We start from the raw sequence: 17,280 nt of genomic DNA, 5'->3' as shown, positions 1-17,280 counted from the left end.
CACTGCAGCAAGGAAGACAAATGAATGGCAAATAAGCACATGAAAATATGTTCAGTATTATTGGTCATTAGGAAAATACAAACTAAAACCACAATGAAATACTACTGCACACCCACACAAATGGCTAAATTTAAGGAGACTACGTACCCAGTGTGGGGGTGCTACACAACTCAAGTTCTCACACACTGCCAGTGGAAATGAAAAATTCTACAACCACTTTGGAAAACAGCTTAGCCGCTGTTTAAAAAGTTAACACCAGGGGCGCCTGGGTGGCTCAGTCGGTTGAGCATCCCACCTCGGCTCAGGTCATGATCTCACAGCTTGTGGGTTGGAGCCCCGCGTCTGGCTCTGTGCTGACAGCCCAGAGCCTGGAGCCTGCTTCGGATTCTGTCTCCCTCTTTCTCTGCCCCTCCCCCGCTCCGTGTGTGTGTGTGTGTGTGTGTGTGTGTGTGTGTGTGTGTGAAAAATAAATAAATATTAACAAAATAAATAATATAAAAAGTTAACACTGATCATACGACCCAGCTGTTCTACTCCTAGGTATTTATCCAGAGAAATAAAAGCATATGTTCACACATAGGCTCATACCAGCTTTATATGTAAGACCCAGGAACTGGAAAGAACTCAAATATCTATCAACACGTGACTGAACAAACTGTGGTATATGTGTACGATGCAATAATTCCCAGCAATAAAAAAACAGTGGGCCACTGATACAAGCATCAAATGGATGGATCTACAATAATTCTTCTGAGTGAAAGAAGCCTGACAAAAAAAGAGTGCACGATGTATGTATGGTTCCATTTATAGAAAATTCTATAAAATACAAGCGAATATATTGTGAAAGAAAGTAGGACAGTTGATTCATGGCTGGGGGTGGGGAGAAGTAGGAGAGAAAAATTACAGAGTGGCATGAAGAAAATTTTTTGGGGGGTGGTGACTAGGTTCGTTATCTTGATGTTTTATGGTTTCACAGGGCAAGTATCCATATGTCAAAATTAGGCCAATTGCACCCTTTAAATAGTACGGTTTATTAGGTGTCACTTATACCTTCGTAAAGTTGCTTGAAAATGTTTAAATAATGTCCAAAACAGATAAATTTTAGGTGTTGGGCTTGTGAAGCAACTGAGCGAATGACGATATCCTAACCGAGGAATCCCGGGCCAGGTGGGGGGGTTTGGCGCTGAGGGGGCAACCCGGCCTTTTAGGTATGTTAACTCTGAGATGCCTCCTAGATGCCCAAACTAAACATTCGTATGAGGACGTCAAGCTAGCTGCGGGTGTGCAGCTGGGAGATCGCAGAGCCGGAAGCACAAATTTGGGAGTCCCGAGCACATGGATCGGATTTAGAGTCGGGAGCGGATGAGGTTGTCCAGGGAAAGAGTGCGGTGGTGGGAAAGGCCGGGCAGCTCGCCGAGGGCGGGGAGCCGGCAAAGGACCCCGGGAAGGGCCCGCTGACGGAAGAGGCAGCGCAGGGAGAGGGTGGTGTTCCGGCAACGGAGGGAAGGAGGAGAGTTTCCAGGAAGAGTGTCCGCGTGCGTGAAATGAGGAGCGAAGGAAGGGTGAGGAAAGTGGTCGGCATAGACCAGTGCTTCTCCCAGCGTGCCCCGGGAGCGGCAGCACCTGGGAACTTGTTAGAAATGAAAATTCCCAGCACCTCCCGCCCCCGGCCCCCGCCAGACCTACTGAGTAAGAAATGCTAGGACAAGGTCTAGCAATGCGTACTTAAAAAAAAAAAAAAAAGTCTTATGTATTTATTTTGAGAGTGAGAGCGGGGAAGGGATAGAGAGAGGTGGGGGAGAGAGAATCCCAAGCAGGCCCTGCAGGGGCAGCGCCGAGCCCCACACGGGACTCGACCCCATGAACTGTAAGATTATGACCTGAGCCGAAATCAGGAGTCCCATGCTTAAACCACAAGACCTCTAGGTGACTCAAATACACATGAACATTTGAGAACCACCGAGATAATCCGTATATAGGTGAGGGTACATAGGCGAGGGAAAGTTTATGGTCTCTCTCTCTTTTTAGGACAGGAGCTGCTGCTACAGGTGATCCTGATTTGATAGGAATGACCCAATAAAAGAGGGTAGAGGCTGTCGGAGAGAACTGAGTGTAGGAATGCGGCCGTGAGGAGGTGAAAGGTGGTGAGATACAGAGTCCTAGCGGATGCCGGATCTCTGATTTGGGCAGAGGTGTTTCTTCCATTGTAACAGAAGGGAAGACAGAGAGCGAAGGTAAGAAGCGGGGGGGGGGGGGGGGGGGGGGGGGAGGCGGGGGATTTGGTGGGGGGGGGGAGGCGGGGGATTTGGTGGTGGGAGGGGAATTCGGGAGTTTTCTCAGGGAAGAAAAAGGCAAGGTCAACAGCTGAAAGAGGTTATTGAAGTATTGACAGAGGAGGAGCAGGGACGGTATAGTCCTCTCCAAGAGTGGGAAAGGAATTTACCAAAGGAATTTACCAGGTGCTCATCAGTGTTGCAATCTTATTCGGCATTTATGCCGTCAAAGTCAAGTCAGATTAAAAGTCATATTACTTTTTTCGGCAGGCTTCAGCTGCTTTAGTGCAGGCAGGCGGAGGTTAGGTAGATGATGGTGTTTAAGGAACATTGGAATTGAGCCTGAGAAAGAGAGCCAAAGAAGTTCAGATTCTTTGCAAGAAACTAATGATAATGATGAACCATTAAACACAGGTTTAACAAAGAAGGAACCAAGGATGAAGGCAAGGTTGATAGAGTGTAAAAGTGAGAGTGCGTGCATTGGAGAGCTTCAGGCAAAGAACTATTAGAGTAGGAATATTTGGAACATGGTTGTTGGAATATTTGGCACATGATTTGGAAGTGGTACTCAGGGAGAAAAATGCTGGAGATCAAGATTTCAGAGGTAATACAGCTCCCGGGGATGACAAGCTCAAGAGTGATGACCGAGGTGGCAGAAAAGTGATTTTTGGACCTGGGATCTTTTGACTCAATCAGGGTCTTGATGGCTCATCCAGGTGGAAATGACCTTTGACAAGAACTTTAGAGATGGTTTGGGGGCCAAAATGGTGGTGAGAAATCTTAGCGCCATTACGTTTCACTGGAGACAATTCTTTAAATTTTTTTTAATGTTTATTTATTTTTGAGAGAGAGAGAGATTGAGATCAAGTAGGGGAGGGGCAGAGAGAGAGGGAGACACAGAATCCGAAGCAGGCTCCAGGCTCTGAGCTGTCAGCACAGAGCCCAACATGGGGCTTGAACTCACAGACCAGGAAATCATGACCAGAGCCGATGTTGGACACTCAACCACCTGAGCCACCCAGGCACCCTGAGACAATTCTTATATCACCAAATCTATTGTTCTTTTCCCCTTTTGCCCTTATTTTCAAGCCGTTCAAAGCTTTACTTTCCCAAATCCTTTCTTTTTGTTCTACTTCAGTTAAAATTTTTGCTTTGCTCTCATTATAAAAGTAATACTAGTTCGTTATAGAAAATCGGGACAAATAAGAGATCAAAGAAAAAGAAAAAAAGAGAAATCAATTATCTATTGTTAACACCTTGACATACATCCTTCCAAACCCTTTTCTATACACACCCCACTGCCACTCCCACCTGCCCCACACAGATTTTAAACCGAGGAATCCCACACCACCCATATTTGATTTCAAATGTAGAAAATCTGAAAAACTCATCTAGAGATAGATGCTGTTAATATTTTGTTGTATTTCCTCCTAGATTTTTCTATACCTATTTTCTATAGTTAAGATTACATAATTATAATAACTGTATAAGAAAAAAAATTATAATATTTTGTAATTCGTTTTCCTCTAACCCTCTTCCCATTCTTTTGTTTTTCCCTTTTCCCTGGTTGAACTGTGGCAGGGGCATGCTTTGCGTGTATGAATAGTTCAGTGAAATCTGAGGATTAGACAGAGCTTTAAGACTCATAGTTCCCTAAGGAATGGGTAATGAGAAACTGTTCGAGAAAATTTAATCTTATACTCCCTCTGCTTTGCTCTGCTTGGCATTAAAAAATATATAAAATTAAAAAAAAATAAGCCCATGATGGCAGAGCTTTTATTTAATAGATGTCTAGAAAGTGAATCTGTCTTATTGTTTCTAAAGTTTCTCTTCAAGTACTGAAATCAACTTTGAATTATAGTGACTGATAGTGGACCGAGGGGCGCTGAACATTATCAGCAACCTCAGTGATCAGCAACCAGTCTCATTTTTACCAAGCACTTCACCTGTTTCTAATTTTTCAATATTATTTAAGTATTTGTATTTATTTTTAAGTATTTACATTATTTTGATATTCACAAGCCCTGTAAGGTCAGATACTATTCTCCTAACTTTCGTATGAGGAAACAGAGGTCCACAAACTTGCCTAAGGCCATACAGCTAAAGTGGTATGCCTAGGATTCAAGTTCAAGGTCTTTGGTCACCAAGTTCATGCTCATTCCTTCCAGGTTCAGAACACAGCGGGGAGGCTTTTCCCAGGTTGATAGATTATGGTTTCTGTGCTGGTCAGGCACTTTCTCCTGTATAGTGGAGGCTGATTTTACCATGTTTTCCAGAAGAAATACAAATAATGTTCTTGGCTGGCTCTTGCCACTAGTGACTTTATTTCTGTTCTTGCCCCTCGTTACTTTGACAACTAACCGCAACTCTTTTCCCCCTAAATACCTGAGTACGTGAGGTATAAGAGAAAAAAAGAAATAAAGAGGAACATGGGACTGACTCATACGAACCGAAGGCATTTGAAAAATCCACAAAATATCACTATAAAGTAGGCATGACCACTGCCTTTCAAAACTGACCGGATGCTCCGAGTGGTACAAAGAGGTCCACGTGACCCCCTTCTTGTTCAGGAGCCACGTAGCTTCCTAGTTTCTCCCAGAAGTCTCTCACTTCAGGCCTCAATAAATTTTTAATACCAATTTTATAACCTGAGGAAAAGAAATCAAAATGTCCTCTTAGTCTGTAACATTATCAGGAACAGAAACCCTTAGCGGTTTGTGAAAAAGCAACCACAACTCAAAAAGCCAGTATCTGCTTCTAAGACTCCAGTCTGGAGGGTGCCTCTCCTTTAGCCCTGCACCACACTGGGGCCACAAAAGGACCCCAACAGGGCCACAGTCTCCTTCACATTCTGAATTTATTGGACGCTGTGCGCTCTGATTTAGGACACCGTCTCTCTGCCTCCAATGTATATATACCCCAAAAGTAAAGTATATACACCCCAAAAGCGGCAGTGTGTTACCAGGCTCACAGCAGGGTTCCAAGGTAGGCGGTCAGTCAAGCCCTGAGATTTTTGCAACCAAGTTCCGAAGTTAAAATGTTTCTCACAGTTGTCAATCAAAAAAGAAGTCAGAACAAAAGGCTCCCAGAGATGGTAAACATCCTGGAAACGCTCACTTCCTGGGAATTCTATATGATGATTCAACTAATGAGAATGTGTTTGGACCCATTTCTAAGGGACTCCTGGAGACTCTGAATTCTTAAGTCCCAGGAAGGCAGTTGAAAACCAAGCCAGGCAAGAATCCCAACATTTCACTTCTTTCCACCGAGAAGTCTAGTTACAGAACGGAAGGACGTGTTGAGATCACTGGAGTAAGAGATTTCATTTTGTTGTTGGTTTCAAGGCAAAAGCTCTTGCAGAAACACCACAATTATATGGAGGGAAAAACTTCCGTTTTCAGGTATTTTGTTATGTTACTATGACATTTAATAAAGAAAACAAAGGGAGCACCTTGGTGGCTCAGTCGGTTAAGTAGCTAATTCTTGACTTTGGCTCTGGTCATCAGCTCACGGTTTGTGGAATCGAACTCCAAGTGGGGCTCTGCTCTGACAGAGTGGCTCTTTCTTCCTTGTCTCTGCCCCTCCCCCCATTGTGTTTTCTCTCCCTCTCACACTCTCTCTCTCTCAAAGTAAATAAATAAACATTAAATATATATGTACATATATATTTATTTTTATTTTTTTATTTTTAAAGAAAGAAAACAAGAAAAAGGCAGAGTTTAGAAACCTGTCTCATCTGGAGAACAAAAAGTCTGAGATGTTAGAAAGCCCTAACAGGCTCTTCTACTCTGTAAGAGGTGAACCTACTATGCCACGGCATAAATTTGCAATTGCTACCTCTCCGTCATTTAGAGGAAAGCTGCCATGTAATTAATCGTAAATTTAAACCCTGACTAGTAGCCATGCTTTACTTTGGGGGGGGGTGGGGGGTGGGATATAAAATCAGGTGTGGAACGCAACTTGCCCCAGGCACAGCTAACCTGAACAAAAAAAGACAAAAATAAGGTAAAGATAAACCAAGAGCAGCTTATTTTTGTTAATAATAAAATTCACTAAACCTATCCCAAGCATGCTGAGTTCTAGCTGTCAGCAAGCCCTCTTGCTCAACCAAAGACCCCAACAGTTAAATCCAGAAATAGACAAGACTGCTTAACTCATGCTCCAAAGAAAACCCATTATGCCTATTTCTTTTTTTTTTTAAATTTTTTTTTTTCAACGTTTTTAATTTATTTTTGGGACAGAGAGAGACAGAGCATGAACGGGGGAGGGGCAGAGAGAGAGGAAGACACAGAATCGGAAACAGGCTCCAGGCTCCGAGCCATCAGCCCAGAGCCTGACGCGGGGCTCGAACTCACGGACCGCAAGATCGTGACCTGGCTGAAGTCGGATGCTTAACCGACTGCGCCACCCAGGCGCCCCGCATTATGCCTATTTCTTACTGCACTTTCTTGAGGCATTCCCAAGACGTTATGCGATGACTGGACTCTTCCAATTGGACCAGAAAAGCCCTGATAGCAATGGAATGCCTCAAAGACCACACCCAACGTGTCCCCTTCTCTGCCCGTGATGGTGAGCTGAGCACATACCAACCCCCAGCTCATGATCACGTGCCCCCTGCCTGCTCTCGTGCACGTACCTCACTGAGCCCATCTCTGTAAAACTCTAGTGTCCGTCTTGCAGGTGGAGAGGTCGGTTGTTTAGGCTCAAGCCTGCAACTCTCCTTGGCTACTGGCACTCAAAATAAATGTCTCCCTTTCTTTCTTCCAAACCCTTGTCTCTTGAGTGATTGGCTTCTCTTGCCATGAGTTTATCTGCATTTGTTCAGCAACAGTGTTGGCAAACCCAGCCAGGAGCTATGCTTTCGATTTGTGCAGCCCTCCTGGGATTCCCCCAGATGGATCAGTGGGCCCCGGCAGCCCGCCAGAGCTTTCCTGCTCCGTTCCTGAGTTAGCAGCTGGGATAGATCATTGGGCGACATAGCCACAGAGATGGCAGTTTTCTGGGTGATTCAGGTATTCGCTTGGCCATGTTGTGAGTTCCCTGCCAGCCAGATCCTTGACCATCTTATTCCCTTTCTTCCCTCATCTCCCAAAGGTGGAAGATTTCATGCTAAAACAGTTCTATCTTAGGTATAACAAGGAAAGAATGTAAGTTATAGAAGGAGGACTAGAAACTGAAACTTTAGTTCTAAAACACTCATCATCTTCTTCCCCCTGGAAAGGATAACGATCATCATTTTAAAAAAATGTTTATGTATGTATGTATGTATGTATTTAGTTTGAGAGAGAAAGAGAAAGAGCATGAGCAGGGAAGAGAGAGAGAGAGAACCCCAAGGGCTCCACATGGTCAGTGCAGAGCCTGACTTGGGGCTTGAACTCACAAACCAGGAAATCATGATGTGAGTTGAAATTAAGAGTCCAAGGCTTAACCAGTTGAGCCATGCAGGTGCCCCACCATTAACATTTTTAAAAGATGACCCATAACAAATTAATGATACCAGCCAATCCTTTCCTTTGTGGTATAAACCACTTGGAAGTACAATGCATTCTATTAGTGATATTTGCTGCTATTAAAATTACTATACTTTCATCAAACTTAAAAACTTCTGTGCATGAAAGAACATAATAAACAGAGTACGAGGCAGCACACAGAATGGGAGAAAATATTTGCAAGTCATATATCTGACAAGAGATCAATATCTAGACTAATAAAGAGTATCTACACCTCCATAAAAAATATCAAATAAACCCATTAGAAAATGGGCAAAGGACTTCAATAGATACTTCCCTAAAGAAGATATACAAATAGCCAATAACCATATGAAAAAATGTTCAACATCACGATTCATTAGACAAATGCAAATCAAAGCCATAATGACTATCACCTTAAACCCATTAAGATAGTTAACTATCAACTAAAAACAAACAAAAACACAGAAAACAACGAGTGTTGGCAAGGATGTGAAGAAAATGGAACACTTTCTGTCTGCAACAGTGCACAAGGGAGCATAAAATGGTGGGAAATAGTATGGAGTTTCCTCAAAAGATTAAAAATAAAACTATCATATGGTTCTGCATTCCCATATGTGGATAAATATCCAAAGGAATTTAAAGTAGAATCTCAAAGAGATATCTGCATACTCATGTTCACTACAGGACTATTCACAAAAACAAAGCAGTGGAAGCAAACTAAATGTCCATCAACAAATGAAAGGATAAACCAAATGTGATCCACATATACAATGGAATATTATTCAGCCTTAAAAAGTGGAGGAAATCCTTTCATAAGCTACAACATGAATGAAACTTGATGACATTGTTAAGTGAAATAAGCCAGTCACAAAGTTAAATACTGTATGATTTCACTTAAGATGAGCTACATAAAGTAGTCAAATTCATAGGAACAGAAAGCATAATGGTAGTTCCTAGAGGCTGGAATAAGGGGGACAAGGGAAGTTTTTGTTTAATGGTATGATGATGAATTTTACGTATCAACTTGACTGGGCCACCGGTGCCCAGATATTTAGTCAAATATAATTTTGGGTATGTCTGTGAGAGTGTTTGGGAATAAGATTAACATTTGAATAAGCCGACTGAGTAAAGCAGATAGCTGTCCCCAGTGTGGGTGGGCCTCATCCAATCAGTTGAAGGCCTGAATAGAACAAAAAGGCTGACCCTTCCTTGAATAAGAGGGACTCCTCCTCTATGACTCCTTTGAGCTAGGATATCAATTCTGTTAGCAAATTGAAAAATAGTATTCTGGAGGTCATACATGTGGTAGGCATTGCTGCAAAGTTGGTTGTTGTCTCGAATCTCCCAGCTTACCTTGGAGTAAATTGATTTCTCTGCTGTCTCCTTCACTAAATATCCCCATACTCTGTGCCTTCCGTCCATCCAGAGCTTTTTCTATGAGATAAAGCAGGCTCTCCAAGGTTAAGCCACAGTGTTCATACACCAGAGAAATGATACCTGCCTTAATGCTGTCCACTACTATCTAGAAAATGAAAACAGAGCCCATTATTTTAGCATATTTATTAATAAAGACATGGGTATGTAATATGCTCTGATTTTTAAAGACTTTTTGTCAGAAACTGTGGAAGGAGGAAGATAAGCTTTCTCTTTTGTTGGTTTCTTTTTAAATAATTTCATTTCTTTTCTAATTATAAGAGGAGAAAATTAAGTATACCTACAATTCCATCCCTCAGGGGTAAATACTATTAACAAGTTAGATTACTTTCTTCCAGTCTTTTTATTTTTGTACATACCCGTGCAAAGACATGTGCAACTTTTAAACATAATAAAATTCAGATCATATGATTTTGCAATGGACTTTTAAAATAGATTTAAAGTTTTCCTCTTAATTATGAAGTTTTGAATTATCGATAGTGATTGATTGAATATATCCCATTTAAATAAATATTAAAACCACTGTGCTTTGAATTCAACAACCAAATAAAGTTTGCATTGTGATAAAGTTAATTCATTAGCAGCAGACATGTTGGAAAGTCATTAAAGTCCACGATTTTTTTTTTTTGCCCGCAAACCTCATGCCACTTTCTGAAGGTCACACAGTTCCACTCAACAAAGAACTACCACACGGTTACGACCTACTTTTTGCTTAAACACCCATCACATGTATAATAAAATAAGTAATTATGGCGTAGATTTATGTAAAGAAGACAAATAGGAGGATAGACCTACTTTATTTTTTACATTTTAGTTACCATGCAGTACAATATTGGTTTCAGGAGTAGATTTCTGGGATTCATCATTTACACATGACACACTGTGCTCCTCACAGGTGCTCTGCTTAATACCCATCACCCACTTTTAACTGGTTTTTGTTGTTCGTTTGTTTGTTTTACCCAGATTCTATCACCAGTTATCCTTTGTGCCCAGCTTGATGCCCCTTATTAAACATCAGGGAAACTATCTGGGGCCCACCTGGAGATCAAAGCTCTGATCTTGCTTTCATGTGTATCCACTAAGTCGGCCGGTTGTGAATGATCAGAGTCAATTTCCAGGTGCCCAGAAAGAATACTGACTTCATATCTTGAAAGCAACCATTTTGTTACAAATACAATTTTTTGAAAACACTTTCTAAGTAGGCCAATGAATATAACCTGCCCCGTGTCATCCCTTCAATATGTCCCTGTGTATCAATGCATACATATGTACACATATATACAAATACACACACTCATATATCTCTAAAAATATGTGCTTCCTATGTCTTCTTTGTGCTTCCTTTATTGTTCTTATTACTCATATTAAAATTAAAATATGTAACTTCATTATAGAAAGGACATTTTTTATGTCTATTTTTGAGAGAGAGAGAGAGAGACCGAGACAGAGAGAGAAGGTGGGGGAGGGGCGGAGGGGGGAACAGAGGATTCGAAGCAGGCGCTGCGCTGACAGCAGCGAGGCTGATTTGGGGCTTGAACTCACGAACCGTGAGATCATGACCTGAGTTGAAGTAGGACGCTCAACCGACTGAGCCCCCGACGTGTCCCAGAGAAAGAACATATTTTAATTTAATGGCACCTCATTAAATAGGTCACAAACTAGGATTCCTGACATTCTTCTTTTGAGAAATGGTGGTGACATGATAGTATTTAATTCCTTGGGCATTCCAAAGAGGTTTTAAAATAATCCTTAATCACCTTGCTCTTTTTTGGACTGAGTGCAACAGATTCAATTCAGTAAGAATTCACTGGACACTTAACTACTTGCAAGGTGGTTTGGCCTTTCATGCTTTCTTAAAAGTAATTTTGAGGGGCGCCTGGGTGGCGCAGTCGGTTAAGCGTCTGACTTCAGCCAGGTCGCGATCTCACGGTCCGTGAGTTCGAGCCCCGCGTCAGGCTCTGGGCTGATGGCTCGGAGCCTGGAGCCTGTTTCCGATTCTGTGTCTCCCTCTGTCTCTGCCCCTCCCCCGTTCATGCTCTGTCTCTCTCTGTCCCAAAAAAAAAAAAAAAAACCGTTGAAAAAAAAAAAATTTAAAAAAAAAAAGTAATTTTGATTTATGGGTATCTTTATCGCTTCTTTTTAAAAGTGTTTTGGGTCTGTAAATTTCCACTTACACCATTTTGCTTTCAGAAGATGAATCCTTTTCATACACATGGGGGCCAAAAGATTGCCATACATCCTCTAGTGGGGATGAAAAAGGAAAAAAAAACAACAACCCAATTCAAAAAAGGGCAGGCCTCCTAACACACTCTGTACCTCATATGCAGGAATCCGAGATGATATTAATATGATGTGGAGCTGGGAAGCATATGAAGGGCTGTCATCATTTTTATGAACACCATGCCAAGTTTTCTTTGATAACAAAGGATAGGAATGGCTTCCAGAAACATTGCTTCTACAGGGAAAAGAGGGGAAGAAGTGAAATTTTAATTTTCTATTCATTTGATTTTGATGCTGGAGCACCGACATGTTGTCTGGGCATTACTCATACTGAACAAGGCATGTGGCCGTAGGACCTCAGTCTCTCCCTGCGGTTTTTGGGGACAGCAGCACATGGGGTTCTTGAGTGGGGAGGGACTGGAGCTGGCCTTTGGGCCTCTCCTCCTGCATTTGAAGGACACTGGAAAGGTCTTCTGGAACTTATTTAGCGTTTATCGGGCACTCAGAATGAATATAGTGACATACTTAGGGGTTCAAAATGACGTTTTAAAGAGGAACAGCTGAGAAATTTAAAATTTCCTAAATCATCTGGTCCCCACAGCTTTCTGAGTAATGACTCTATTCTCTTACCCTTACCCCCACAGTCCCATTTGGATATGCTTATTCCATAAAAAAACATTTCTGAAAAAAAATGTTACTTTTGCTCAATAGCTTTGCACAGAAAATGTCCTACAGTCCAGCCTCTTTGTAGGGTCAAGAATATTTGAAATATAAAATTTATTTTGAAAGTTACAGATTTCCCTCTTCAGAGAACATGTTAAAGACCACTGGTCTTGAGGACTAAAGAGTTATTTCTGTTGCTGTTTCATAGGATAGGAGCCAGATAATTATACAAGCTCCCTGCGTGTTAGCTAAATTATTCTAGAATGAATTCTTGGTATCATGGGATGGTCTTGAGCTTTCAGGAGATGGAGGTTTGCTTACCGCTTGGGCAAAGCTTCTAAGGATGCCAAAACAAGCTGTTTCTCCAAAGCTTCATGTAATCCCACTCGATCCCTCACAGTCTGGGACAGACGTGGCTGGCATTTGGATTTTAACAATCTAGAGCAGCACGTTCCGCTCGCCCAAGGGGGTCGAACTTTAAATAACTCCTCTGAAAAACAAATAGCACCGGCTCAGTTGTTTACTTCAGTTCTTACTTGCTTCTCTCAGCCAAGTCTACCTAGATAAAGGCATCAAAAATCAAGCCGTACCAGGGCACTGCTCCAAATGGCAATAATTGTAGCCCTTTCTACAGACTCTGTTTGGATTTCTTATTGTCTCAGCACTGTGGCTGCGAGTTACCAGTCATGTCAGGTCAAGAGACAAAGCTCAGAGAACCAGCACCCCTTTTCTTGTGAAAACCAGTTAATCAATGTATAGGCATCACGTTCATTTCTGCACCACTTCTTGGCTTCAAGTAACTTCCCATTTGTTAGGATCTCACCGGGTGTGAGTCAGTGAAAAAAAAAAAAAAGATGGCAGAACTCAAATCACTTTTGTCGATGACTATTGTGCACTGTGCAAATCAGAAGGCTTAGCTGAGAGTGGGTCTTATCCCTCCTCCCTTTCCACTTTGCTTTTTTTAATGCCATTCTTCCTGCTTCCATGCCTATTTTCATTCCTCCCTCTCTGTCACCAGTCCCAATTCTTCTGTCCTGAGCCTATTTACTTGCTTCTGCCTGCGTTATTCTTCTCTCTCCCTGTTTTTGGTCTCCTAAACCCCTAAACCCGAGAGTAACCAGAATAATAATGGAGGCACTGATATTTGACTTTCTGTATTTCATCTGAAATCTTTTTTTTCTTATTCATGAACTTGAAATATACGGGGGTGGGGGGGTGGGGGGGGGGGGGAGAACTTGTCCTGAACATACTTTAGAGAATGCCACCCACATGCTATTCCAGAAAGACCTAACTATCCTCCTCTGTGGGAATTTGTGTGTAAATCCATTCGTTTCTACAATAGTTGGATAAGATAGAGTTTTCAAATGCTGCTCACTTTTACGTAGCGCAATTTTCTCCCAAATTCTTTTTCGTAGGCACTTTTCTCTTTGTCTCTCCTGTAGCTCCTCATCTTCTCTTTTGGGTTCATTCAAGGTCCCATACATAGCAGTAGCTTCCCTAGGGATTGGCCAATCTAAGTTGGACACACAAGCAATGTAATGATGCTTCCAAGCACCGTACTCATTATCTGTTGGAGTATAGGGCAGAAACCACCCAAACCTAATGCATTTGGGCATCCATAAGCAGTCCTACAGAAAAAGAAATGAGAAAGAGAGTTTGCTAGAAATTTTTAAGGACAGTTTCCTAGTAATAATGTTTCAGGTACACAGATAACTTCTTTACCTTGAGATTTCTGGTACCGCTGACTTGTCATCTGAATTTGACTCTAACAAACAAGAACCATCCCTGACTCCATAGAAAAGTAGTCTTTGATGACAATATACGTTACATATGAATATATGTATTAGTCATCTTTGTACACTTGCTCCCATAGCATTGATTTGATTCTGAGGATTTTGAGCAATAGTGTATTAGTTTGTTTCAGACCAAACCTTCCACTGGGAACACCTTTGGTTGAACCACATGATGTTGCCAGTATGCAACCAGCTTTGATATATGGGAACAGCAAATTTCACGTGATCTAATTGAGTCAAGTTTCTAGACAGAATATTATAAAACAATTCTTTGAAGGCGTATAGAGCTACGAATGCAACGTCTCATGTAACCATGACCCCAGAGAGAAGGGAAACCCAGAGAGGTGACCCCAACATTTGGCATTACTTTTCATTTCAAGGCATCTGGCAGTTCCAAAGGAAAGCTCAGGCTGAGAAGCAAAGCAGAAAGTTATGGCTGAACGACAGGGAAGCTGAAAAGAATTTTAGGTATTCTCACGAGGAGGAGAGGAAACAAAGTTAAATTCAGGGCTCACTAAGGGCAAGAGCCTTGGTGATCACGCCAGGCTTTCAGCTGAGATCCTTATCAGCAAGGATAAGGAATTAGACAACTATCACAAAGACTGAAGCCAGCTTTGAAAAATCTCTTTCTCTGACTGGATTTAAGTCATCTATTCCTAGCCTAACCAAATGCCAGAAACAAAAGCAAATTCTCTCTGGAAGAGGATAACCTCACCCAGAGACTCAAATTATTGACTGCAAAAATATCTTATAACCAGTATCTGATACTCCATCAAAAATACCAGGCACACCAAAGGACAAGAATTGTTTGTTTCTCCTTTTGTCTTTCATGATCTGTTATTAAGTAGAGTAAGACCCTCAGGAGAGCCATGCGTTGTAATTGTTAGGCACGAACTTAAAAAATAAACAACCCTATAATTAATATGTCTGGGAAATTAAATAGCTAGGTGAGAAATTTTGGTAAAATAATCAAATCAGCCTTCTAGAACTGAAAAACATAATAGCAGAAATTTAAAACTCAATGGACCAGTTTAAAAGCAAATTCGAATCCAGCAAAAGAGAGAATTAGTAAACTAAAAAGCCAGAAGAAAGATGCAGGCTGAAACACTGAAAGCCAAAAAAGGTGGAAAAGACACATAGAGAACATGAAGCTTGCAGGGCGGGTGAGTCAGTCTAACACATAAGTACTGGAACCGCAGAGGAAAAGGAGAGAAAATGGGGCAGAATATGAAGGGATAGTCTCCGACAGCTTTTCGAAACTGAGAAAAGACACTAAATCTCAGATGCAAAAAAAAAAAAAAAAAAAAAAATCACTGTAAATCACAAAATAGGAGAAACACACATACACACGCACATTTCTGGGTACATCCTAAAAAAATTGCATAAGACAGAAGACAAGATAGAGGAAAAAATCCTAAAAGCAGCTAAGGAAATAAGGAGCAACAATAAGGGAGCAACAATAAAACTTTCCGCTTCTTCCAAAAAAAATGTGTGTGCGTATGTGTGTAGAAAATTAAAATATTTGACAGTGACATAGAAACTGGGAGGAGGGGAGCAGATGCAGGGTCCGAAGCTTCTGGCTTTATCTCAGAAGTGGTAAAAAAAAAAAAAAAATAATAATAAAAACAAAAAAACCCACCCTAGAACGAGTGCTGTAATCTCTAATACAGCCAGGAGAAAACAGCTAAAGAATTTAAAATTAACAATCTAAAAAATATGGAAGTACTCCAAAAGAAAAAAGAGAAACAAGATATAAAACACAAGGAACAAACAAAAAGTAAATAGTGAAACGGTGGACTTAAGCTTACATATATCAGTATGTACACAAATGTAAACAGAAGAATGACCCCAGCTAAAAGCCAGGGACTGTCAAATGTTAAAAAACAACTCCCCACAACCACATTCTGTTTCCGAGACATATTCCTTAAATACAAGGACATAGGACAGTAAAAAGTCAGAAAACAATACATATGCCAACACCTCGCCTGGGTTCTTAAATGCTGTAAACCCAGGACTCACAGTTGGTTTTGCATGTGGCCTCTCCATGGAAAGCTAGGTATTTTCTGAGATCAGAAGCTCAACACTAGCCCACTCTGGGAAGTTTGTACACGTTAAAGAAGTAAGTTATTGACTTGCATTCAAGTATGTCTGCCATTACATTTCATTAAATCTTTAAGAAGAAAATGAGACAAATAAGCCAGAGGCAGAGTTAATGGCAGAGGATGTTGGAAATGCAGATTTACATTCTTTAACAGATGTGAGCCAAAGAGGGATCAGATGAGGTTGTGGTTGTACAGCAATTTTCAAGGTGAATGATGATGGATAAAATCATACCATATAATAACCAAAGCTTAAGTATAATTTCTCAGGAAAGAAGTGGACTTCTTTAGCCACGATAAAATATTTTCTAAATAATTAAATTGAGCATTTGAAGATTCTTAAAATTACACGAATTATTAGAATAGTGTATATCCGCTCACTTCCAAAATAAATTATCATATTTAACTTCTCCCCATGTTTGCTCTGAAGGGTAAGTTAATTATGGTTCAAATACTCTCCATTACTGTCTTCAGGGAAGGAAGCTACCCCAGTTGTCTCCTTACAGAACACAGCTGTTATTTGTGCCCTATCGGTAGGAAGTGACAAACAGTCAACCTGTTCAGTTAAAAACTTCCAGGCCCAGCTGACTTGTGCGGCTGCACACAAATCTTTTGGATTCAGAAAGGAAAAGATATATAGAGAAATGAAGCGCGGTAACACCGTAGAGAAATCCACTTTGGCCATTTGCATCCTTTCTGAAAACCACTCTTGGACAATCCTACAAAGAAAGACACAGAAATTTAGTTCAGGACGCTAGTATCTAAAACCGACCAAAAATCTAGGACACATATTGGTCATTGTTCTTTCTATAATGTTCTAACTATAAAAAAACAAAACAAAACAAAACTTAAATCCTAGGTAACACACAGCTAGATTTTTAAAAATACTGTATCTACTTTCACTGATCCATTCTAAAGGTGAATAATGAAAATATCTAAAATCTACAGGAAAAAGGTCTGAAATAAACATGGTTATTTAAGTTATAAATCTGGATTTTCTGCCTTTTCCTTTACTCCAGATTCAATAAATCAGCAAGTCTTGTCAGCTCTACAAATATGTACCCTCATATCCAACCACTTTCTCTCCACCTCGACTACTATCACCACTGCAAAGCTCCTCCTTCTCCCTCCGGCACAACCGCAATAACCCCTTCTGATAGTCTCCCCCATTCCACTCCTCTTCCGAGAGCCCATTCTCTACATGGCAGTGGAGGGTTTTGTTTTTTCTTCTAATTTTTTTTTCATTAAGTAACCTCTATGCCCAACGTGGGGCTCAAACTCACAAACCTAAGATCAAGAGTCACATGTTCCAGAGACTGAGCCAGCC

The 17,280-nt window shown here is 41.0% G+C and overlaps 1 protein-coding gene and 1 long non-coding RNA gene across 8 annotated transcripts in view; one reads left to right on the top strand and one right to left on the bottom strand.

Annotated features, from left to right (window-relative positions):
- The window catches only part of ECT2L (epithelial cell transforming 2 like), an 81,849-nt gene that overhangs the window by 31,139 nt on the left and 33,430 nt on the right, over positions 1-17,280 (bottom strand). For 6 of the 7 annotated variants that reach the window (XM_042987221.1, XM_042987219.1, XM_042987220.1 and 3 more), the window contains 6 exons: positions 16,510-16,672; positions 13,437-13,689; positions 12,383-12,551; positions 11,495-11,633; positions 9,098-9,266; positions 4,793-4,921 (listed from right to left, as the gene is read on the bottom strand). In XM_042987221.1, coding sequence (XP_042843155.1) covers positions 4,793-4,921; positions 9,098-9,266; positions 11,495-11,633; positions 12,383-12,551; positions 13,437-13,689; positions 16,510-16,672 — 1,022 coding nt within the window. The remainder of the gene's footprint in view (positions 1-4,792; positions 4,922-9,097; positions 9,267-11,494; positions 11,634-12,382; positions 12,552-13,436; positions 13,690-16,509; positions 16,673-17,280) is intronic. The other variant, XM_042987223.1, reaches the window with a different exon arrangement.
- On the top strand, positions 1,403-6,550 carry LOC122238757. The gene is made up of 3 exons (XR_006217891.1): positions 1,403-1,562; positions 2,029-2,234; positions 6,515-6,550. It is a non-coding gene; the product is annotated as an uncharacterized LOC122238757 (long non-coding RNA).

Source organism: Panthera tigris, chromosome B2, assembly GCF_018350195.1.
Source record: "Panthera tigris isolate Pti1 chromosome B2, P.tigris_Pti1_mat1.1, whole genome shotgun sequence".
Taxonomy (NCBI): domain Eukaryota; kingdom Metazoa; phylum Chordata; class Mammalia; order Carnivora; family Felidae; genus Panthera; species Panthera tigris.
The sequence above is the reverse complement of the archived record's forward strand: the minus strand, read 5'-3'. Positions and strand labels throughout refer to the sequence as shown.